The sequence below is a fragment of the Pistacia vera genome, unplaced genomic scaffold (assembly GCF_008641045.1).
Source record: "Pistacia vera cultivar Batoury unplaced genomic scaffold, PisVer_v2 Contig1245, whole genome shotgun sequence".
Lineage (NCBI taxonomy): Eukaryota > Viridiplantae > Streptophyta > Magnoliopsida > Sapindales > Anacardiaceae > Pistacia > Pistacia vera.
Genome location: NW_022195299.1, coordinates 1 through 24,988, shown reverse-complemented (window position 1 = coordinate 24,988; position 24,988 = coordinate 1). Strand labels below are relative to the sequence as shown.

General features: G+C 39.2%; 2 protein-coding genes across 2 annotated transcripts; one reads left to right on the top strand and one right to left on the bottom strand.

Annotated features, from left to right (window-relative positions):
• Window positions 1–13,283: 13,283 nt before the first annotated feature.
• Window positions 13,284–13,838, bottom strand: LOC116118847. Its single transcript, XM_031404811.1, has one exon. It carries the CDS (start codon window positions 13,836–13,838, stop codon window positions 13,284–13,286), a length of 555 nt encoding a protein of 184 aa, XP_031260671.1.
• Window positions 13,839–21,685: 7,847 nt separating this feature from the next.
• On the top strand, window positions 21,686–24,972 carry LOC116118831 (potassium channel GORK-like; the record flags this gene model as incomplete). The annotated part of the gene is made up of 6 exons (XM_031404790.1): window positions 21,686–22,074; window positions 22,160–22,223; window positions 22,909–23,248; window positions 24,320–24,618; window positions 24,702–24,782; window positions 24,898–24,972. Coding segments are annotated over exons 1-6 (1,248 nt in total), but the record flags the coding sequence as incomplete, so codon positions are not given.
• Between the last annotated feature and the right edge of the window lie 16 nt (window positions 24,973–24,988).

Sequence of the window (24,988 nt, the reverse complement as noted above, 5' to 3'; positions counted from 1 at the left end):
TTTAAAAGGATATTTTTTATGCATCCTATGCATATACAACCGATTAATTAGATTATTACATATTTGATAATACTACTCTTTCTCCATGATATCCCGAATTTCTTATCATTATATATTTGGATAATACTACTTTTTTTGGATGATATCCTAAATTTCTTATCATAAATGATGTATTCCATCATATGTCGATGATGTGTAAATAAAAAGTTGAGGTATTTACGATGTGTCAGTGCCACATGAGATGATACAGTATTTGGGATAGAAATTTTGGAATACCGTTCGCGAAAAGTAGTAGTGTAAATGTTTTTACAGTTTTTTATGTAAAGAATTTGATCTAATTTTTTTTTATTTTTGAGTGTTAGGTGATAGTAGTTAAACCATTAGATAATGCAAGTAAACAAGGCTAGCGTTTTAAATTTACACGACCATTTTGAGACGGATTGTACAATAATAAGTAAATTAACCCCAAGGGGTTGGCGTGGCGATTAAGGAAGTTTGTTTCCTTCCTTGAGTTTTTAGATTTAAACATTTGAGTCATCTACCACAATAACATTGTGATTTACCTGATCCTTTGGACTTGTAGGATCTTCAATGAACTAGGAAGATTAATTGAAATATGTGCAAACTGGCTCGTATACCCTAGTTACCAAAAAAAAAAAAAAAAAAAAAAAAAAAAAAGGTAAATGTATAATTAAATATGTATGTTTTATAGCACAAGTTAATGATGTATTTAAATTTGGAAGTATTTTCCCCAAGATGGAGTAGATTGTATAAGCATGTTTATTATTCTAGTTTTTGTTATTCTATTATAAGACTTCAAGTTAGGTGGGTAACCGTTTTGAAATTAAGATTCTTCTTCCTTCAAGGAAACAACAAAACTTCTTATCAATATTGTCGAGATCAAGGTACTTAGACAATTATATATATATGTAATTAGATGTTCGGATCAGCTTGTAGGCACTTAACTATCTCTTAGGCCTAAGTTACAATCAGATAATCTTGGAGTGGTCATCCCTATTAGCAACCTAGTAAATCGAACTCAAGACTTCTTAAAAATGTACCAAGAGACTTAGTTGGACCACCTAGATGGTTGACCTTGACAATATAACAAGATACAATAGATAGTGCAACAAGTTGAGTGTGGATTGAATTGATTAATTTAATACGGTTGGTTGGTATAAATGTGGAGCCCTAAGTTGAGGTGGATTGAATGTATTAAATTTTAAGGTTCAACTTGGAGAAGACCTTGACTAAAGCCTAAAGGGTCTCACTACGTCATATTAAAATTAATAAATACAGTAGTAGTTATTAAATAATTTAATTGTTAATAGCTAGGGGTTACGCTATTTTAAAACAATTTTTTTTTTTTTAACGAAAGCCTTTAATACAAAGTCTTAATTAAAATTCGATACAATCTAATGAACTTAACAGAAGATTAGAGTTAATTATTTTTAATGTTAACTCAATAATTCTATATTGTTGAATTATATTAAATTAAAAATTTGTATTAAAATAATTTTTAGTATGATCTATTCAATTGGAATGCTATGCATCCGGGGGCCCAATACATTATCAGGCTGCTCAGCCCACGGATTAGAGCAGTGGGAAAAAGACTTCAACTCATTCTAATAATCTAATTGGGTTTTATTTCGTTCGCTCGTATGAGTAAAGCTCAAGTCAAAACGCTCCAATGACTATAGGAAATTATTAAATATTTCCTAGAGATATCATAAATCCCTTGTAAATATCAAAACCCCACTAAGGATAAAGGCATTTAATTTTTTTTCGATAATTACTGTTAAGGTAATACAAAAGTCGAATTGAATCGGTAACCAAACCAGTTTTTTAATTATTTGGAAAACCGATTCGGTTTTAATTCAAAGAAATACAAAAATTGATTTATCGGTTTATGAGAATATGGGAACCGATCAACCAAAACCGGTTTATTATAAAAATATTTAAAAAAATCCGGTTTATTATAAAAATATTAAATATTAAATTAAAATTGATTCAAAACTTGTTAATTGGTTTTTCCCTTAATTGGTTCAGTTTTTGTTCAGAAAAATTCTAAATTGAAAAACCGATTTGGTTCACAAAATCGGTTAACCGGTTTTGAACACCCCTAACTACTGTGACATTTTTTGGCTTAAGCATTACTATGGGAGCTTATGAAATTAGCCCTTCTACTTTCCAAAAGCAAAATTGACTACCTAAAATTGGGATTAAGACTACACGATGAAAGGGGTATATATTTTAGGAACAATAATACTATGCTTACAAAGATTTTAATACAAAGTGAGGTGAATTGTTACATCATTTTGTATAGAGATCTTTGTAAGATTCTTCTTCCTCAGTGGAAACCAACAAAACTTCATTATCAATATTGTATGGAACTCAAGGTCCTTAGACAATTATATATATATATATTGGTGACTGGAGGTGTCCAGATAAGCTTACGGATACCTTAACTAATCTTTCGGGGCCCTGAAGTTGACAACCGGGTAAATCCCCAGGGTGACCACTCCTATTAATAACCCAAGTGGATCAAACTCAAGACTTCTTAAGTAATACACTTAAGAGTCTTAATTGAGGCCACTGAATGGTGGTTGACCCTAGACAATATAACAAGATAAAATAGATAGTGCACCAAGTTGAGTGTGGATTGAATTGTATTAAATTTAATATGGTTATTTGGTATAATTGTGGAGCCCTAAGTTGAGAGTGGATTGAATTGTATTAAATTTAAAGGTTCAACTTGGAGAAAGATCTTGACTAGAGGGTCTCACTACGTCAGTATAATGATACAATGAATTTGTATTAAAATATTTTTCTACAATGTCAATTATTATGGCATGTGAGGGATCAGTGTGATCTGTTCAATTGGAATGCTATGGGTCCGGGGGCCCAATACATTATTAGGCTGCACGGCCCACGGATTAGAGCAGTGGGAAAAAGGCTTTAAGTCATTCTAATAATCTAATAAGGTTTTATTTAGGGGTGAGCGGTCCAGGTATCCTACATTTTTCGGGAAAATTATAATTAGAATCGCACAGTGTAGGTTCCTAAAAAAAGGAACCGAAACTGAAACCGCACAATACATGTTCTTAAATTCAAGGAACCGGAACCTAAAATATAGGTTTTGGTTCCTTTCCCGGGTACCCTATAAAAAATCAATTATCCCCATATTAGTTTAAAAAATAACAAAAATACCTTAAAATTTTACAAATATACCCCTAACAAATTTTGATTACTCATTCATTTGTGTCCAATGTGAGTCATAAATCCTCTAATCTCTAGGCAACACTTGAATTCAATCAATTCATCACAATTCACATAAAATTGCTCAATCAAAACTAAAATTTAAATAATTAATTAAATTAATTAAACAATCATACTATAAATCTATAATTTAATATTATAATTAATTAAATTTATAATCATTTAATTAAGTATTGTACTAATGTTTACAATTAAATATTATAATTAATTTAGTAATCATACTATAAATCTATAATGTAATGTTATAATTAATTAAATTTTTAATAATTTAATTAAGTAATATACTAATGTAGTAAATTACTAATATTTATAATATAATGTTATAAATTTATAATGAATTAAGTAATCATTTAACTTTGTAATGTTATAAGTGATTATAATATAAAGAAATATTATTATCAATTAAGTAATTATTTAATTATAATGTAATGTTTTGATTAATTAAATTTCTAATCATTTAATTAAGTATTATACTAATATTTATAATACAATGTTACAATTAATTAAGTAATCATTTAATTAAGTAATCATACTATAAGTTTATAATGTAATATTATAATTAATTAAATTTCTAATAATTTAATTAGGTATTGTGCTAATGTAGCAAATTACTAATGTTTATAATATAATATCATGATTAATTAAGTAATCATTTCATTATGTAATGTTATAATTAATTATGTGTTTATTATATAATGTAATGTTACAATGAATTAAATAATTATACTATAAATCTTTAATATAATATTATAATTAATTAAATTTCAAATCATTTAATTAAGTATTGTACTGATGTTTATAATGAAATGTTATAATTAATTAAATAATCATTTGTTTAGAATAATGAAATGTTATAATTAATTAAATAATCATTTGTTTAGAATGTAATGTTATAATTAATTAAGTAATCATATTATAAATTTATAATATAATGTTATAATTAATTAAATTTCTAATAATTTAATTAAGTATTGTACTAATATAGTAAATTATTGATGTTTATAATAAAATGTCATAATTAGTTAAAAAATTATTTCATTATATAATGTTATAATTAATTATGTGATTATACTATAATGTAATGTTATAATGAATTAGGTAATCATACTATAATTCTTTCATATAATATTACAATTAATTAAATTTTTTATTGTTTAATTAAGTATTTGTACACGTAAAAATCTACCTGTACGGAAGGGGGGTCTGATCCCATGAGGTTGAGGCCACTAGCGATCCGCTGCACCTGCACATGTAGAGAAACAAACGCGTGAAGCAAACGGGAAACACCGGGGTGGTGTTTGCTATAGGCACTCCAACACTCAAGTCAGCAAGGCTGAAAGAGGCTAGTATAGTGAGGGCTAGGGAGTAGAGAGGTTACCGGAGGTCTAGTTGGAGACTGTGACTACGACAGTGATATGAAGCTCTCAAGTAGGAGCTTCGGGTGTGACAATGTTATGTAATGTTCCTGTGAGAGGGCTGACCTCTGTTTATATAGCGACTGTCTGGTCTCCCAATCCTGGTGGGAGTAGGAGTCCTAGTTTGACTCTGATGCAAACCCTAGAAGAATTAGGGCCGTGGTAAGCTGTCTTACCAGTGTCCGGATAGGAAGGTGATTCTGATTAGGAAAGTAACTTCGGAGTAGGAAAGTGTTCTGAATAGGAAGGTGACCTCGAATAGGAGATTGTTCAGGAATAGGAAAATATTCTGAGGGGGTCGTGGGCTCTGGAGTCATCCATGGACCTAGAGAATGGACTGGGATTAGGAGGCTCGTGCCCAGGTGGTTTGGGCCGGCTGTATCTTGTATCAAATGGGCTTAATCTAGATTGGGTCACATCGGGATTGGGCTTGGCTTCTCCTTCACTGTTAGGCCTGTTTTTCAATTTAGGCCAAGGATGATTTTTGGCCCTAATAGCTTGCCCCCCACTCTTTGAGTTAAGAGTTTCTGAAGTCAGAGAGTAGGAAGTGATCGAGGGGCGCTCGGTCTTCCTTCCTGGATGACCGGTGGTTGGTGTAGCTGATCTGATCATTGCAGGTGATCCTTGGTCGAGGTCACTCGGTATCCATTACTAATCCAGAGTATAACATCATTTAAGTGGTGTGCCCGATCGGTGTGAAGGATCGAAAGGACAGATAAAGAGGCTTCGGGGGCTCACGAGCTCATTCGGTACGTCCCATTGACTGAGAGATGAGGTCTGTTGCCGCGGTGTCCGCTCGATAGGTTAGGCTGAATGAATAAGGGTATTAAACTGAATGTGTTCACTTGGTCGGGGTGCTCGAGCGATTGAATGGAAATGTGCCAAGTCATTCACCATTGGTTGTTCGTTCGTCCGCTCTGGAAGGATGAATGGGCGAGGCCTTCACCTTTACCTACAGAGAGCTCGGGTCGGGCCGTTCCAAGCTAGTCGACCAGTCGGGAGGCTTGCACTGGCTTGTGAATCATAGGGCCTATTGGGTCCATTATGGCAGTCGTGTGCTAGCTCGGTCGGGAAGGCAGGACGATGGAGAGTGGCTTTTGTTGCAGTTCCTAAGGTTGTCTGGATCCCTGCCATGTGTAAGGTGGCGATTCGCTTTTGGTTTTCGAGGCGGGAAAACAAAAAGATGCGTTGACTCCCGTCCAATCGTAGGCCACCACGTGTCTCGGTCTGTCAGACTTTCCTTTTAAAAATGAATGGGCGGACTGTTCGTCTGCCATTCGCATTCTTCATCATTTTTCCTACAAAAATCTTGCTTTTCTTTTCCTTTCACCTTCGTTTTGGTTTTTCTTCGGCGGTAGCAGTTCTTCTCGACAGGCTTCAATTTTTCTTCACGATAAACATCTTTTTGCGTTGTCTGTTCGTTTCTTTTGTTTTTGTTTGTGGTAGTTTTGCTGAGTTTTTGGAGAATAGGGTGGAGTTTGTGTAATTTCAATTATTTTTTGAGGTGTTTAGAAGTGTTAGTGTTTTGGTTTTCTAGAATAGGCTTGGATTTTTGGTTTCCGGTCAGTTTTCAGCGTTTTTCTCTAGTTTTCTGGTGCTTTCTGGAAAAAGGGAAGACGAAGTCAAGTTAGGTACAATATCATACTATTCGGTCTACCTGACCGAATAGTGTGATAGCTTGGGGAGTTGTGGGGGAGATAGGTCATCTGGTCCATCCGACCGAGTGGTAAGGGAGCGTGCGGAGTGGAGTGAAGAGGTGGTCAGTCATCCAAACTGAGTGGGTGATTTTGAGGTGGTGAATCGGTAAGCGAGGGCGAATAGGCTTAGTATTGAATTTGAAGGAGAGTCGGTCACTTGAGGCGAGCGAAGGAAGACTTGAATCTAGGACCAGGTCGGTCAGTAGGGAGGGTCGACCAGGGTTTAGGAGTGAACTTGTTTCTGGGTAGGTCGACTGGTACTAAGGGGTGAGTGATAACTGTGTTTGTGGGCTTGCTTGATTGGTATCTCAGGCCGAGTGGTCGCTTGACACTTAGAATTTTTGGGAGTCAGGAGCAAGGCTTGAGTCGATCGGCCAGGTTGGGCGATCAAGCCAACATGTCAGATTCTGAATCAGCTAGTTCAAGCGGATTGTGGCAGACCCAAGGGATGAGTACGAGCGTGCTCTTACCATGGTGATGATGCCTGAGGGCGTTCCGATGGGCGTACCGATTGGAGTTAGTGTAACTGCCTCGAGGACGAGTGAGGTTGGCCCGAGTGGCTCGGGCAGGCATGATAGAAGTGGGGAAGACTCCAAAGGGGTCAGTAGTCCATCCTCATCCAGTAGTATCTTTGAGGAAGAGCCAAGCCAACAGGGCAGCGAGATTTTGACCAGAGATTATCTGCCCGTGCTGAAGGATAGTGGTGTGCGGCGCATCCAGACCTTGTATCATATTTCAAATTTGGTTGATATACGAATGTCGCGGTCGTACGCGCGGGTCGACTGGGAGGCACAGGGCTGGATTAGTGTTTACGAGAAGTGGTTTTATGATAGGTTGAGGCTACCCGTCCCTCGCCTCGTCTGGGAGGTGTTGAACCACTTCATGATTGCCCCATCTCAGCTTATGCCAAATGCTTGGAGATTGTTGATGGCTTTGGAGGACCTCTGTGTTCGAAACAAAGTGAGGTTTGGGCTGCACGAGCTGCTGTATTCGTACTTCTTGAAGGAGAATGATAAGGAGAAAGGTCGGTATTTGTTGAACTTGAGGCATGATTGGTCTCACCTGGTGATCGACCTGCAGTCTAGTGATAAGAACTGGAAGGATCGATACTTCTTCCTGAGGGCTCAGGCTATTTTTGGAGAGAGAGGTTAGGGCGAGATCCCGATCGATTGGCGAGCTACTGGTGAGAACTTAGTTGTTTCTTTTGTACTTTTGATTACTCAATCCTGATTGTGTTTTTTGTTTGTAGAGCTTGAGTTCAATCAGAGCGGAGACGGTTTGGACGTTACGACCCAAAAAGTGTTAGCCATCCCGTTTACAGCAGAGGGACTGGCGAGTGGTGCTAGCAGAGTCCAACCTGAGGACCAACATTCTTTGGGCAGGAGTAGAGGTGATCTAGAGAGGTACTCCTTTCCCCTCACTGAAGCAGACTTGGGATGTGTTTCTGAGTCGATACTACAACCATATCATTTTTGTTGAGTCCAGGTTGAACCCACTAACCGTTGGAGAGTTTATACTTACAGAATCACTGATTCAGAAGTTGACCGTCTCGAGTGCGAGCGAATCCATCATCCGGTGTTGAGAGAAGAGGAGAAAAGGAGTCCTTGGCTAGGGAGGACATGAGAGCAGAGGATGTGTTAGCGATGCTGCCGAGTCAACAGCTGCCAAGTCAGCAGCTCGCAGCTGGAGCTGGGTCGTCCCAGACCACAATCATGAATGAGGAGGCTGGGACAATTACATTCACGATTCCAGCTACTGCGTCAACTTACTCTGATGCGACTACCATGAGTAAGCTGGCCGACTCTTTTTTGTTCCCGGTGAACGAGGTGCGTCTGAACCAAATAGGTGCAGTTGTTGCAGCTGATTGGGAGGTAGCCCACGCCGTTTAGGTATGACAGTAGTATTCGATGATTTTGTTCCTGAATTTCGTTCTGATGGCAATATTTTGTTGTGTAGGTACTCACTAGCAGTCTTCATCTGAGGAAGTCTGTCGTGGTGCAGGAGAAACAGATACAAGATGTATCCAAGGCCAACACCAGCTTGCGCTAAAGAAAGGCAGCAGTCTGGAAGGCTGAATAAGAGTTTTGGCAGCATCTGAGGGATAGCAAGCGTGAGTTGGAGCAGTTAAGGCGTGAGTTGGCTGAGAGGACCGCAAAGATCGAGTCTTATAGGGAGCAGTGTATTTCTATCGCTGATGACGCTATCATCAAGGCCCGTGGTGAACTCATGCTTAAGTTCAAAGAAGGGAAGACCTTTCATTGGGATCCGGACGAAGACATCCAGCTCATGCGGGAGTTGCTGGAAAAAGGGAGACGGTCATCCAGGAGGGCAGAACGAGAAACAGATGTCTGACCTTTCTAGTCAGTCGGGGCTGTCGGATGTTAGGGATGCGAGCGATTGGGCTGTTAGGACGGGTGCTGGCGGTACGAATATGATGACCGAGTCAGAGATGGAGGAGACGACTTATACTGAGGATACTTAGCTTAGTTTTTCTTTGTATTTTGCGGCTTGCGATGCCGCTTTTCTTGGCGTGTGCCCTTTTTTTGTATTCTGAACTAAGCCATTTGAGGCTATCTGTATTATACTCGGTTGTTCTAACTTCTGATGCTTTCTTCATGGATGAATGAGTTGTTCATTGTTTCTTTACTTGTAGATGCATCAGTTGTGTTTGTTACTTTAGTGTCGCCTAGTGGCTAAGACATGTAAGCCTTATGTTGGGCTAGGTTGGTGCTTTACTTATTGCTGGTGTAAGAACCATTCACTCGGTTTGGCCGACCGAGTACAAAGTCTCTTGGATTGGATGAAGTCAATCCGGAGGTGTGAATTCTTGGGTCGAACAGGTTCGACTCAAAGGTGTGAATCATAGATCGGGCTGAGCAGATTTGACGACCTCATTTCGTGGATCGGGCAGGGCCGACCGAAGATGATTCGGTGAACTATGAGGGGTCGATTCGAAGGTGTTTTCGTGAATCGAGCGCAGTCGATTCAAAGGTGTTATCATGAATCGAGCGGGGTTGATTCGAAGGTGTTATTGGCAAATCGGGCAGGGCCAATTCGAAGGTGCGAAATCATGGATCAGACAAGGCTGATTTGAAGGTGTAATCATGAATCGAGCAGAGTTGATTCGAAGGTGTGATTTCGTGGATCGGGCATGGCCGATCTGAAGGTGTTACTAATAATTAATCGACCGGAGTCGATTTGGAGATGAAAAATTTCTGAATAATACTTTATTAATATTTGGCCATGAGGCCGACTGTCTAAGAGGAGGTGGATAGGCCTACTCATCCCTTTTAAAATAAATAAGGAAAATAGAAAACAGATAATTTCACCTAGAAGTAGTAGCGTTTGAGGTGAACGACATTCCAACTGTTACTGATATCTTTGCTTTCAAGGGTTTGGAGTTTGTAAGCACCCTTCCCTACTTCTTTGGTTATCTTGTAGGGGCCTTCCCAGGTGGGGCTGAGTTTGCCAGAGTTGATCTCCTTGGTGTTTTGGAAGACCCTGCAGAGGGCTCAGTCGCCTATCTTGAAAATCTGGATCCTCACGTTGCGGTTGTAATGTCAGACGACCTGTTGCTGATAGACTGCATTACGGATACTTGCCCGTTCGCGTAGCTCGTCGATGGTGTCCAGGTTCTAGCAAAGGTTCTAGTCATTTGATTCCTCGTCCGCCCATTGGAGCCTGGTGGACGGGGTTGATACTTTGGCTGGAATGACTACTTTAGAACCGCATGTGAGGGAGAAGGGGGTCTTGCCCGTTGACGAGCGAGCCGTGGTTCGGTATGACCAGAGGACTCCGGGTAGCTCATCTGCCCATGCACCCTTAGCTTTTTGTAACCACTTCTTTAGTGTCTGAATGATGGTCTTGTTTGACGACTCGGCCTGGCAGTTAGACTGGGGGTTGAGAAGCTCAATTTTATTCCCCACATGTCACAGAAATCCCTGAAGCCTGAACTGATGAACTGGGATCCATTGTCAGTGATAATCTCCTTTGGTATCCCGAACCTGCAGATGACATTCTTCCAGATGAAGGCTTTTACCTCTCGATCTCTGACTTATGCGAAGGGTTCGGCTTCGATCCACTTGGTAAAGTAGTCTGTCACAACTAAAATAAAGACTCGTTGTCCAGGTGCAGTCGGTAGTTTTCCCACGATGTCCATTCCCCACTTCATAAAGGGCTAAGGTGTGAGGAAGGAATGGAGTCGCTCAGGTGTGAGGTGTGAGACATGAGCCAACCTTTGATAATTGTCGCACTTCTTCACATAAGCAGCCAAATCGGTGCATATGATCGGCCAGTAATATCTAGAAGTGATCACCCGGTGTGCAAGGCTACGTCCCCCAGCATGGTTTCCACATTCGCTTTCATGTAGCTCGACAAGGACACGTTGGGCCTCCTCTGGGCTTGTGCACTTGAGGTAGGGGCTCGAGAATGATTTTCTAAGGAATTGGCCCTCATGTATGGTGAATCTGGCAGCTCTTGCTTTTAGTCATCGTGCCTTGTTCTTCTTAGTTGGGAGTTCGTTGTGTTCCAAGTATCACACCCATGGCTTCCTCAGACGGCTTGTTTAGTAGTTGTCCCTTCCAGTTGGCAGGCCATTGCATGAATAATAGAGGGATAGATGACTGGGAAGAGCATTTGAGGGCTGAGTCGACATTGGCAAGGGCATCAACGTGAGAGTTCTCCACTCTGGGGATTTGGACGATGGAGAACTCATCGAATTGGGCCTACAGCTCCTTGACCATGCTCAAGTAGGATATCATCTTTGAGTCGCGTGCTTGATACATGCCTTACAGTTGATTGACCATGAGCTGGGAATCAGACTTGACCTCTAGTTTCTTTGCTCAAATTTCTTTGGCTAAGGAAAGTCCAGCTATAAGGGCCTCATATTCAGCTTCATTGTTCGTGCACTTGAACCCACATTGTATTGCCCGCTGGATGATGTCTCCTTTTGGCGTAACCAGTACCATTCCAAGTCCGCTTCCATTTACGTTACTCGAGCCGTCCATTTGGAGGGTGATCCGTCGTATGCATAACAACTCACTTTCTGCTTAGGTGGTGGTATCCGGGGTGAAATCAGCAATGAAGTCAGCTAAGACCTGACTTGACGGCGGTGCGAGGCTGGTATGATATTTCGAACTCACTGAGCTCTATTGTCCATTGTAGGAGTCGGCCTGATAGCTCTGGTTTGTGCAGTATCTTCTTGAGTGGGAAGGAGGTGAGTACAATTATTGAGTGGCACTGAAAGTATGGCCTAAGCTTCCTGGATGCATGGATGAGGGCAAGGACTAATTTTTCCAGTTGACTATACCGTGTTTCCGCGTCAATGAGTGACTTGCTTACATAATAAACCGGCAACTACTTCGTTTCTTCTTCCCGAACTAGTATTGTTGAGATGGCCGTCTCTGAGACCGCTAGGTAAGAGTAGAGCTTCTCCCCGTCCACAGGTTTGGAGAGGAACGAAGGGTAGGTCAGGTACCTCTTTAACTATTGCAAGGCTTCTTCGCAGGAGGCGGTCTACTCGAACTTCTTGGACTTCTTGAGAGCATGGAAAAAGAGATGACACTTGTCGATCGACTTGGAAATGAAACGGCTCAAGGGGGCTACTTGTCCTGCGAGGCGCTAGATGTCTTTGATGCAAGTTGGAGATGGTATACTAAGGATTGCTCTAATTTGGTCGAGGTTAGCTTCTATCCCTCGCTGAGTCACCATGTAGCCCAAGAACTTACCTGACGAGGCCCTGAATGAGCACTTGGCTAGATTTAGCTTCATGTTGTACTTCTTGAGGACGGTGACTGCCTGACTTAGGTAGTCAAGGTGCTGTTCGATCATCAGTGACTTCATGAGCATGTCGTCGATGTATACCTCCATGGTGTCTCCGAGGTACTCAGCGAACATCTTGTTGACCAGCCGCTAACAGATGGCCCCGACATTCTTCAGGTCGAATGGCATCACCTTATAGCAATAGGTTCCCCTTTCTGTGATGAAGGCTGTCTTCTCTTGGTCAACTGGGTGCATCAAGATCTGGTTGTACCTTGAGAAAGCGTCCATGAAACTAAGGAGCTCATGACTTGTGGTCGCATCGACCATCATGTCGATGTGGGAGTGGGAAGGAATCCTTGGGGCAGGCTTTGTTTAAGTCCGTGAAGTCGATGCACACTTTCCATTTCCCGTTCTTTTTCTTTACGATCATGACATTCGCTAGCCATTCGGGGTAGTGGACCTCTTTGATTATACCATTACTCAAGAGCTTCTCAACCTCTTCGTTGACAATTCGGTTACGCTTTGGTGCGAATTTCCTTCTCTTCTGTTTCACTGGTGGGTGATCTCGGTCTACCTTGAGTTGGTGGACCATTGCTTCCAGACTGACTCTGGTCATGTCGGCATAGGACCAGGCGAAACAGTCTTGGTTTTGTTTGAGGAATTCTATTAGCTTCTCTCTTGTCTCAGGCTTGAGGCGGGACCCTATGTGTGTCTTTCTCTCGGGGTTGTCTGGATGTATCTGTACTTCATCTAACTCTTCCATAGATGGTTGACCTGGCTCGGTTGGTGGGGTTGTATGAGACTGTAATTACTATGAAGAGATACCCTTGTCTTTGAAGGCATTCTTGTAGTAATCTCTGGAAGTTTTAGGGTCGCCCTTGATCTTTCGTTCCCCCCACTTGGTTGGAAATCTGATCGTCTGGTGGAAGGTAAATGGGATTGCCCGTATGTTGTGGATCCAAGGTCGGCCTAAGATGACATTGTATGGTGAGGGGCAGTCGATTACCAGAAAAATGGTCTGTTTGTTCACTCTGCCGGCGTAGATAGGGAGGATGATCTCCCTGATAGTATACTTTTGCTCAAAGCTGAAGCCAACTAGCAGCGTCGGCCGCCTATTGATGTTTGCCTCTTCCTATCCCATAGCCTTCACTGCTTCGAGGAATAGGATGTTTGCTGAAGAGCCTCTATCTACGGATACTCTTTTCATTAGGATGTTGGCGATCTGCAGGGAGACGACTAGAGCATCGTGATGAGGAGCGGCCAAGGTGACCGGCTTGTCATCTTCAAATTGAATTACCTGATGGATGTGTGACCGTGAGACCGGATGGATGGACTGGACTTCATGGTGGTGGTTGGCTCTGGCATATCGCTTGGCTGATGAGTAACTTTCCCTACTGATCTCTGATCCTCTGGAGATGAGCGAACAAAATCCTTTTGGTGTAGGTTTTCGTGGAGGTGGTGATGGTTCTTTTGAACTTTTATGGCTAATGGTGTTCTTCCCCTTAACGGTTAGCAGATCCCGAAGATGTTTCCTCTTTTGAAGTACAGCGACGTCTAGCCGCAAGGCGATGCAGTCTGCGGTGTTATGCCCATAATTGCCGTGGAACTCGCACCATTTGGTCTTGTCTCTCCTTGCCTCGGGATTGAGCTTGCCTGGCCACTTAACAGTGGATCCCATTCCCTTCATAATCGCGACGACCTGGGTTGGTTCGACATTGAGGCTGTATTATGATATTTTGTACCAATTCAATCCGAACTGTCTGCTCTCGGTTCTCGTCGGCTGACAATCATATGATTTCCTGACTCTATTCAAATTACGTGCTGGGGGTTGGTAGCAGTGCTCCACTGGCTTGTGTTCTGGCTTCCTGTCATTCTGCCTTGAATCGTATCTAGAGTGAATCGTCCGGTTTATCTCATCCTCCTCCCATCTTATCTGGATCACTGCCCGGGCTAGGGCGTCTTCCATTGTCGTGTAACCCAGCTTTGTAAGCTATTTGTATAGTTCTCCGTCTAGGAGGAGACCCTTCCTGAAGACATCCACGGCTGTCTCAGGGTTACATACAGGGATGGAGATCTTCTCTTTGTTGAACCTGCTGACATACTCTCTCAGTGGCTTGCCCCTTCTCTGGTATACTCTGTATAGGTCGGCCGACAGCTTCTCGAGTTTCTTGCTATTGGCGAACTATTCCACAAATGTGTTGATGAGTTGGGTGAATGAGTCGATGGATCTTTTCGAGAGATTCGTGTACCATTGGAGTGCCGGGCTGGATAAGCTCGAACAGAAACTTTTGCACATGCAGGCTTCCTTTAGTGGTCAGGGTATTGAAACGGTGAACATATGCTGCTTGTACAAGGCTATGTGATTGGCCGGGTCAATTGTGCTGTTGTATAGTTTCATGTTAGGGATGATAAACTTCTGAGGCATGTCGGCTAAGGTGATCTCATCCACGAAGGGTGAATCCGTGTAACAGTGGGGCATGCTCTTCTTGGTTAGGACTGACATTCCTGGGATACGTCTCATCACTGCTTCCGCATCGGCCAATCTCTTGGCTAGTACCTGTTCCATAGGAGAAGGGGACGCCACTAGGTCATCCCGTATGACCGGGTCAACCTTTGCAATTGTCTTCGGCACAATTCGTTGAACGGTCCTGTGCGGTGTGATTCGGTGATTCATTGCTTCGTGCACACCTTCCTTCTGGTTGGATTACTCCCATGGTAACAGATCTGGTGTTTCGCCCTACATGAATGGTCAATGGAGTCGTTTGGTAGTCACTTGGTTCGTCAGGATGGATGGGCTCGAGTGCTGTGGTTTGTGGGGTTTGGCCGTTCAACCCATGGGGGTGAGCCGAGATGAATGGGGTTTGTGTTAGGAAGGTTGACTGGAGGTAAGGTGGGACGGTAAGAATGGGTTGGTCTTGCGAGTTCGGGCTTTCTGTCACTGGACTGTCTTGATCTTGAGGCTGGGATGGGTCGGCTGAATGGTGTTCTCTTGGCGTATCTTTACCTCCATGTGTTAGGACAGAATCGTCTACCGCTGATGAGTTTAACGGATGGAGAGGTTGCATGGATGGAACAGGGGCGCGGAACCGATTGGGGGGTGCTTGGCCAGACAGGAACTCTAGATCATAGAATTGACTCACCTTCTCCTTAAGAGACTGGTTTTCTGTCCTGATGGATATGTTTTCGGTTCGGATTGCATTGTTCTCGGCTTCCAGTGCGGCTACCTTGTCTGAGTTCTATTGCATGAGAGCGGTCAGAGCCTCCAGTTTGGCCTTGAGGTCGAGATTAGCGTTGTTGGAGTTGTTAGCCATGGAAAGTTTCCATACGTAACAAGGTTCGTCGAGTTGAATGATTGCTAGAGGCCCCACAGTGGGTGCCAAACTGTAGACGTAAAAATCTATCTGTACAGAAGGGGGGTCTAATCCCGTGAGGTTGAGGCCACTAGCGATTTGCTACACCTGCACACGTAGAGAAACAAACGCGTGAAGCGAACAGGAAACACCAGGGTGGTGTTTGCCGTAGGCACTCCGACGCTCAAGTGAGCAAGGCTGAAAGATGCTAGTATAGTGAGGGCTAGGGAGTAGAGAGGTTATTGGAGGTCTAGTCGAAGACTGTGACTACGACAGTGATGTGAAGCTCTCAAGTAGGAGCTTCGGGTGTGAATGTGTAATGTAATGTTCCTTGTGAGAGGGCTGGCCTAGCGACTGTCCAGTCTCCCAATCCTGGTGAGAGTACGAGTCCTAGTGTAACTCTGATGCAAACCCTAGAAGAATTAGGGCCGTGGTAAGCTGTCTTACCATGTCCAGATAGGAAGGTGATCATGATTAGGAAAGTAACTTCCGAGTAGGAAAGTGTTCTAAACAGGAAGGTGACCTCGAATAGGAGATTGTTCAGGAATAGGAAAATATTCTGAGGGGGTCGTGGGCTCTGGACTCGTCCATGGACCTAAAGAATGAACTGGGATTAGGAGGCTCGTGCCCAGATGGTTTGGGTTGGCTGTATCTTGTATCAAATGGGCCTAATCCGGATTGAGTCGCATCAGGATTGGGCTTGGCTTCTCTTCCACTATTAGGCTCGTTTTTCTATTTAGGCCAAGGACGATTTTTGGCCCTAACAGTATTGTATTAATTTTTATGATGAAATATTATAATTAATTAAGTAATTATTTATTTATAATGTAATGTTATAATTAATTAAGTAATTATACTATAAATCTATAATGTAATGTTATAATTAATTAAATTTTTAATTATTTAATTAAGTAATGTACTAAATTACTAATGTAATTTTATAAACTTATAATTAATTAAGTAATCATTTAACTATAATATAATGTTATAATTGATTAAGTAATCATTTAACTAGTAATATATTAATGTTTATCAATTTATTTTATATAATTAATTAATTACTAATTTATTGCATATATACTTAAAACTTGATAATTGAAGTAAATAACTAAATAAAATATTATTATTCAATCAAATATACTATTATATTCAAAAATAATTCTTTTAATAACATTAAAATACTTTTAATTGGCTTTAATTCAAATTATACACTTAATTAATCAAAAATTTAATATTAATATATTATAGTATATTAAAGATTTTTATATGGTGTAGTTTATATGTAATAAGTATAATTGTATATTTATTTAATTAGGTTATTGTAAAAATTTAACCTTTTCCATTTTATTTTTTATATGTAAAATTACAAGAGACCCCCTATCCTTCATATATATTTCATTTCAGTCTAGGTTCCAAAATAGGGTACCCGCTGCAGGTTCCAAGCCGGGTACATACTGCAAGTTCTTTTTTCAAGTTCTGGCTCCTCCACATGTAGGAACTAGAACTGGAACCGCACAGTATCGACTCCAAAAAAATGGAACCGGAACCTATCCGCACAGTGTCGGTTCCAATTCCGATTCCGGTTCCAGTTCTACCCGTGCTCACCCCTAGTTTTATTTCGTTCGCTCATATGAGTAAAGCTCAAGTCAAAATGCTCTAATGATTATAGTAAAATATTAAATATTTCATAGAAATATCATAAATCCCTTGTAAATATCAAAACCCCCCTAAGGATAAAGGCATTTAATTTTTTTTCGATAATTATTGTTAGGGTGTTCAAAAAAATGCAGAAACCAAATCGAATCGGTAACCAAACCAATTTTCTGGTTATCCGGAAAATCAGTTCAGTTTGGTTCAAAGAAATACAAAAATTGATTTTTTGGTTCGGTTATCGGTTTATGAGAATATGGAAACTGGTTAACCGAAATCGGTTTATTATAAAAATATCTAAAAAAATCTGGTTTATTATAAAAATATTAAATTAAAACTGATTCAAAACCGATTAATAGATTTTTCCCTTAACTGGTTTAGTTTCGGTTCAGGAAAATTTTTGAATCGAAAAACCGGTTTGGTTCACAAAATCGGTTAACCGGTTTTGAACACCCCTAATTACTATGACATTTTTTGACTTAAGCATTACTATGGGAGCATATGAAATTAGCCCTTCTACTTTCCAAAAGCATAATTGACTACCTAAAATTGGGATTAAGATTACACGATGAAAGGGGCATATATTTTAGGAATTTCCAATTACCTCTTCTAAGAAGTTATTAATTTTTCAAAGCATAACTTCAATCATTGTCAAAATTGTGATGGACTGATCCACGTTGGTCTTTCTTCTATTTTTTTGGGTCTTGATTATATCAGTATATATGCTAAAATCCTCAGCCGTTGATATTTATATTTGTTTGCAATAATACTAGATGTATAAACAAATCTTACAAAGATTTGTATATTTATATTTGTTTGCAATAATACTAGATGTATAAACAAATCTTACAAAGATTTGTGTATAAACTGATGTGACAAAAAATGAATGAAAGAGTGAATACAAAAAGTCAAATTCATCAAATTCACTCCTTCATTCATTTTGTGCCATATCAGGGTTTGTTTTTACATGTAGTATTACTCATTTGTTTGATAATTATATTCAATAAATATAGGCTTACAAACGCGATGTGATAGCTCGCATTTGATCAGGTGAGACCCATTGTTGGGAGATGAAATCCATTGCAAGTTGACACATTGCATTTGTAGGAGAAAGTGTTTGTCAGCATACTATTACTCGATTGTATTTGATGTATAGACTAACACATGCCAATTTTGATAATCTCAATGGTGTTGGAGATAACTCTAAAAGATAAGTTATTGTTTTTGTTGATGCTGGATTTTGACACCAACTATTCGCACGTGAGAAATGCTAAAGAGAATTAGAAGTCACACGTGATATGAGGGTATTGAATTTAATAAAGGGTGAAAGGCGATGTTTAAAGTGGTTCGGATGTTCAAAAGCGAATCCTACGTACACTGATATTGTATTAATGAAAGTAATGTCAGGTCGCGTTAAGCGAGCTGAGTTATAGCTTAAAGAATACAAGAGAGAGAGAGAGAGTAAATAAGCTATGCTGAAGTAAAATTAGCTAATCCCTGCAAATGAGAGAGAATGTCTCTATTTATAGTGGGGTAAACCAAGGTAATGATTACTAAATCTGCAAGTGGGTAGATACCCTGTAAATTCTTCTCTGCGTCCCATTGCTCACCTATCCAAGTGATTTCCTCGACTTATGCAAAGATTGGATACGTGAATGATCCCCAACTGCTGACTGGCATGACACCCACCTGCTATACTGACATGAGCCATACCACTTGTGCTAGGTGCGATGTGGCCGCACTTGGACGGCACAGAACCTCTTTGAGCTCTGACCATCATTTACTAATGAGACTCCACATCAGCCCTACCTGTTAGGCATAACAGTTTTTTAGATTTTTCAAAATTTTTTTTTTTTCTGAAAAATAATTCTAAAGTGAATGTGTTAAAAATATAACCCTATCCTCTCGACGATACAGTACTTTGAGGCCTAAAACAAAATAACTTCTTATTGTTCATATATATTTTAACTTTCCTCTATAAAGAATCAAATACAAGAACGTGGAAACATTTTAAAAGGCAGGGACAAAAGAAATGACTTTTTTAAAAAAAAAAGTTTTCTAGGATCAATTCTATGGGCCAATTCTGAATCCAGGAGTTTCCCCTTTTCAATGGTGGATTTTCTAAAGCTAAAAACTATATAAAATAAGCTTACAAATATCATTACAACTTCCCTTCTATAGTAATATCTATTATAAAATAACATTGTTGAAATCATTAATATATCAATATATGTTACTTGATTAAACAAGTTGCTACAATTATTAAAGTGTATTATAGACCGACACTTTTTAATCAATCAAAAGTTTCAAAAAAGAACCTTTTGAATTAAAGCATCTTTTAAGTTAAAAATTCCTAGCTTTTTATCTCAATGAAATATAATATTAATAAATTGAGTATATTTTAACCAGAGGTGGGGTCTGGGTACCTGTCCAATTTCAAAGGAACCGAAACAGGAATAGGCCGATTCCTAGCTTTTGGAACCCGAACCGGAACTGTCGGTTCCGGTTCCTTAATTCCTGGAACCCCCCTACTATTTAAAAAAATGACAAACATACCTGTAAAAATTACAATACACCCCCAAAATTAAAATTACATATAATTGTTTTCTCTCTCCTCCCTCGTTATTTCCTCTAATTCTCCTAATCAACTCTTCTCTCACTTGGACTCTACCAGACTACCACACGACCTGCACCATTTGCGATCTGAAGCTGCAAATTAATGGAGCTCCCAAGTTCTCAAGTGGAGTGTGCAGAGAATGAGAACAATACTACTACTCCTCAAGTCAATACTTAATACTAACTGCAAGCCATTTACTGAGCAAAAGCAAGAATTACAAAATGTAATTAATAAGTGGAGGTGAAGCTATCAACGCAATCTCTTTTTAAGTAACTTTTCTTAAGTGTAAGTACTCAATTGGTCAGTGAAAGATAAGGGTTATCTGAAAATCTGCTATATTTGCTACTATTTACTCACATGAAGTTGCTGTAGATAATTTTATTTTTCTTTTTAATTTCTTGATTATCAATTAGCATTCCTGCTTTAATTTACAGAAGCTTTAGCTCTACCTTTTCCTCACCACCATCACCATCTCAAACACCTCCAACACTTCCTCCTCAAACACCTAGATCGGCCGGCTCCCTCTTTCTTCACTTTGCCTTTTTCCCAATATTAAAATTACATATAATACCTTTTTTTCTCAGGTTGTATGGTTGATTTTGCTGGTTTGGATGTATTTGGGTGCATATTTTTGCAAGTTGATTTTGCTGGTTTGAATGTATTTGGGTGTATTTGTCTGCAGGTTGTATGCTTGACTTGATTTTTTTTCGTTTTGATGTGGTTTGTAGTTAAGAGATCTGGATTTTTGGTACTGTGAATGTGATTTGGTTTGCGATGTTTGATTTCATTTTCATTAGTCCCGGTGGCGCTTTCTTTTCCGTCTCTTCTTCTTCTCTTTGTTCCGGTTCCGGGTCTCAGTTCCTACAAGGATGGAACCGTAACTAGAACCATGCAGTATTGGTTCCGGGTTTTTGAAACCGAAATCGACCCTATGGTGGTCGATTTAGGGTACGAACTAGAACCAAAACCTAGGTACGTCGGTTTGGGTTCTACCCTACGTTTTTTCGCTCACCCCTAATTTTAACGATGAAACAACAAAATCTTAAAAGTTTAAAGTAAATTTAGATTATGAAAAAAAAGTAATGTTTTAACATAGAATATAATAAAGAAGCCCAAGAGGGCTCGGTGTGCGCGGCCACGCCAGGTTTGGGTAAAAAAAACTCACTTTTTAAAAGCCAAGTAAGAGTAGAGAGAGTCTAACTACATATATATACCATCACAACCTATTAAATTGACGATATATAATTTGTTTACGTGTATTTTAACTAATCTTTCGAGACACTGAAGTTAACGACAGGGTAAATCTCTTTAATGGTCACCCTTATTAAGGTCTGTGAAGACTCAAACTTAAACTCAAAAACTCCTGTTGGACCCCTTTGTTCTTTTACTATCACACTACCTAGTGGTGGTTTCTTCTATTGCATCAGATAATTCTTGTTCATATTTGAACTTTATATAAAATGTAAAATGAATCATATTCTATCAAGCATGTCTGCACACAAAAAGCTTAATTTTGAGAGATTGAAATTCACATAATTGCAGCCATTTCTGTTGGTAAATTCTGATTCCATTTTTCTACCAAGAAAGTAAAAGAGAATAAATAAAAATTCTCATTTGGTCACACTTTAGAATAAATTCTATCTTTGCTTTGTCCCTCCTTTACTATTTGAGCTTAGCTTGATACAAAGAACTGAGATATGAACTCTTTTCTCTGTCCATCAGTTTCTGATGATGAAGATGCGTAGAGAAAATCATGGTCGACAGCTGAGACTTCCACTGACTAAATCGTCATGGAAAAATTTGTATTTGGCGTTGTTTAGAAGCGAATCAATTACACATGGAATTATAACAAGACAGACTGCTTCAAATTTGCATCGCTTTGTTATTCATCCACATAATCGGTTAGCAAATCTTTCGATGCTTCGCCGTCTTTATTATTATTTTTCTTTTGTGATCGGGGGTGTCCAAACCAGTTTGCGCGTACCTCAACTAATCTTTCGAGACTCTAAAGTTGACAATCGAATAACCATCGTTACCATTGCTATTCGTTCTTCTGAAATTTTGATTCGACGAACATGCAGGTGGTATTTGGCATGGAAGCTTTTCATAGTGATAAACGCAGCATACTCTTCTTTCTTCACCGCATTAGAATTTGGATTCTATCGAGGGCTGCCGGAGAAGCTCTTCGTACTCGATATCGCGAACCAGATTGCTTTCCTAGTCGATATAGTTGTTCATTTTTTTGTTGCATATCTTGACACTAAATCCTACCGGATGGTCTATAGTCACAATCTCATTGCACTAAGGTGATGATCTGATCTCTTACCCAATTTCATGCATATATACAAATAATTTTGATAATTTTCTTACTGTTTCTTTTCTTAATTATAGGTACTTGAAATCTCGATTTTTTGTTGACTTCCTCGGATGCCTGCCGTGGGATGCCATCTACAAGGTACCATTATGATTTTATTTTATTTTTTCCGATGTTTTATGTGATATTTATATATTAATGTTTGATGGTCGTTACCTAAAAACTTAAATTTTTAGGTCAAATAGTATACCTAATATAGTATTAGAGATAAACTCATAGGTTTCAGTGATACATCTTGTTTCTCCTTTATCACTCTCTTGAGGGTCTAACCTATCTTTCGGTGTATCGGTTATTTCCATGTAAACCCTATACATCTTGTTTCTCCTTTATCTCTCTCTTAAGGGTCTAACCTATCTTTCAGTGTATCGGTTATTTCCGTATAAAAGGGTTTATGAAGGCTTGTTAAACTTAAATATTTATGGTTGAATTTTTTTTTTTTTTTTTTTTTGGGTATTCGGGGTTATCTAGGCCAGCTTGTGAGCATCTTAACTAGTCTCTCAAGGCCCTGAAGTTAACGGTTAGGTAAATTTCAAGTGGTTATCCTTTATTAGTAATCATAGGGATTCGAACTCAGGACATTTTCTGTAATATATCCAAATGTCCCAAGCGACAAACTACCTAGAGGTAGTTTATGGTTGGAATTAACTTTACCTATAAACGTATACCATCGAGTCAAGTCATTACTTAATAGCTTTTATTTATAATTTTTTGAATTAACAAAATTTTGAATTAAGCTTAACACTTTGATTAATTGTGAATATGACAGGTTAGTGGGAGAAAAGAGGCAGTGAGGTATTTAGTATGGATTAGGTTAAGCAGGATAACCAGAGTGACAGAATTTTTTGCCAGGCTAGAGAAAGACATCAGAATTAATTATCTATTTATAAGAATAATAAAACTATTGGTAGTTGAGCTCTACTGCACACATACAGCTGCTTGTATTTTTTACTATCTAGCCACCACTGTGCCTCCCTCCAATGAAGGTTACACTTGGATTGGAAGCTTGAAAATGGGTGACTTTTCTTACTCTAACTTCAGAGAAATTGATCTATGGAAGCGTTATACTACATCCCTATACTTCGCCATTGTTACCATGGCTACTGTTGGTAATTAATCTTCCATCTCTTTTATATGTTCGATTCATTATGGTGAATTATTGTTGTATATAAATACTTAGCGGCTTTCTGGGATTGTATACCGTCGAAAATTCTTAAGGTTGGGTGTCTTTATTTTTTTTAATATACTAACAAAGTTTTCTCACAAATTTGGTTCAAAATTATAAAAAATCAAGTCTTTTGTATTAAATAGTCTATAGTACCACAGTGCTATTGTTGATGTAATACTACAAGTCAGTTAATGTTTAGTAAAGTAATTATTACATTTAATAACTACTGATCACAATTAATCTAAAGATAGATGAGAGAGTAAAAACCAGTGATTGGGAACCCGGCCCGACCTGACCCGACTAGACGTTGAACTGGTTCAACTGTGCCCTGTCGCTTTCAACGAGTCGAGTTACAAATTTTTTTATTCATTCAAAACCCTAGAAATTAGGACATCAATCCGTAAACAATTGAAGGCTGAAATGTTAAGGCTTTTGACGAGGAATGGTGGCAAGGACATTGATTTTCGGTGAGTGAATTGACCAGAAATTGCAAAACAATGTCGCCGGAAAAAGCCCATTGTTGTTGATGATTGGGGAGGCGAACAACAGAAGGGTGAGATGAGTTTTGGTCAGGAGACTGAGGGGAGTGTTTTTGTGGTGATGGGGAGTGTTGTCGTCTTTGGAAACATATCCTATTTACCAATGCTGACGGTGGTGTTTAGGGTGTTTTTGCAAGATTTCAAACTATGGGGACTTACAAAATTTTTAGGGGTGGTTTTGTTAGATTTCAAACCTCTAGACACTGGTTTGACCCTCCGGTCAAACCAGTTAAACCGCTCGATCTGTGACCCGGTGGCCTGGCCGGGTCACTGGAAAAGGTTATTTTTTTTTTGGCCCAATTCTTTGTTAAAATTAAACTTTGACCCCTAAGCAAAATTTCTTACTCCGACGCCAAGCCTGAGGTAGCATAATGTAATCTATCGAGTGTACTTCTATACTAAACCATAGCTAATATTCGTGTATCAGATCATGTTCCGGAATTAACGTGCTGATTATTATGTGATAAATGCAGGCTATGGAGATATACATGCAGTGAATGCAAGAGAAATGATATTCATAATGATTTTTGTCTCCTTCGACATGCTTCTTGGTGCTTATTTGCTTGGCAACATGACTGCATTGGTAGTAAAAGGATCAAACACAGAAAGGCTCAGAGACAAAATGACTGATATTATCAAATATATGAACAGAAACAATCTCGGAAACCAGTTAAGTAATAGAATTAAAGATCATTTGAGACTACTTTACGATAGCCACCGCGATCACGAGTCTCAAGTTCTTCAGGATATTCCACCCTCAATTCGCACAAAGGTCGTAATTCTCAGATTTTCATTATAATTTTCCACCTATTTTTGAGCTTTTATCGTATAGTTATTTATTTTCTTTTGTTGCAGATCTCGTATAAATTATATGAACCGTGCATTAAGGATACATCTATTTTCAGAGGCTGCTCTTCGGGGTTCATTAAGCAGATTGTAAGCTAAAATCTAGACTATCACAGGATACTACAATAATCGAATTCGTAATAGAATTCTGGTGAGGTGTCTTATCCAATTTTTTTTTTTTTTTTTTTTTTTTTGGATTTATCAGGCAATTAAAGTCCATGAAGAAATTTTTCTCCCAGGGGAAGTGGTTATAGAACGAGGAAATATAACAGATCAATTATATATTTTCTACCATG

What these genes read in the sequence shown, in the direction of transcription:
- LOC116118847 (XM_031404811.1), bottom strand. Translation starts at nt 13,838, where the DNA reads ATGAAGGGAATGGGATCCACTGTTAAGTGGCCAGGCAAGCTCAATCCC.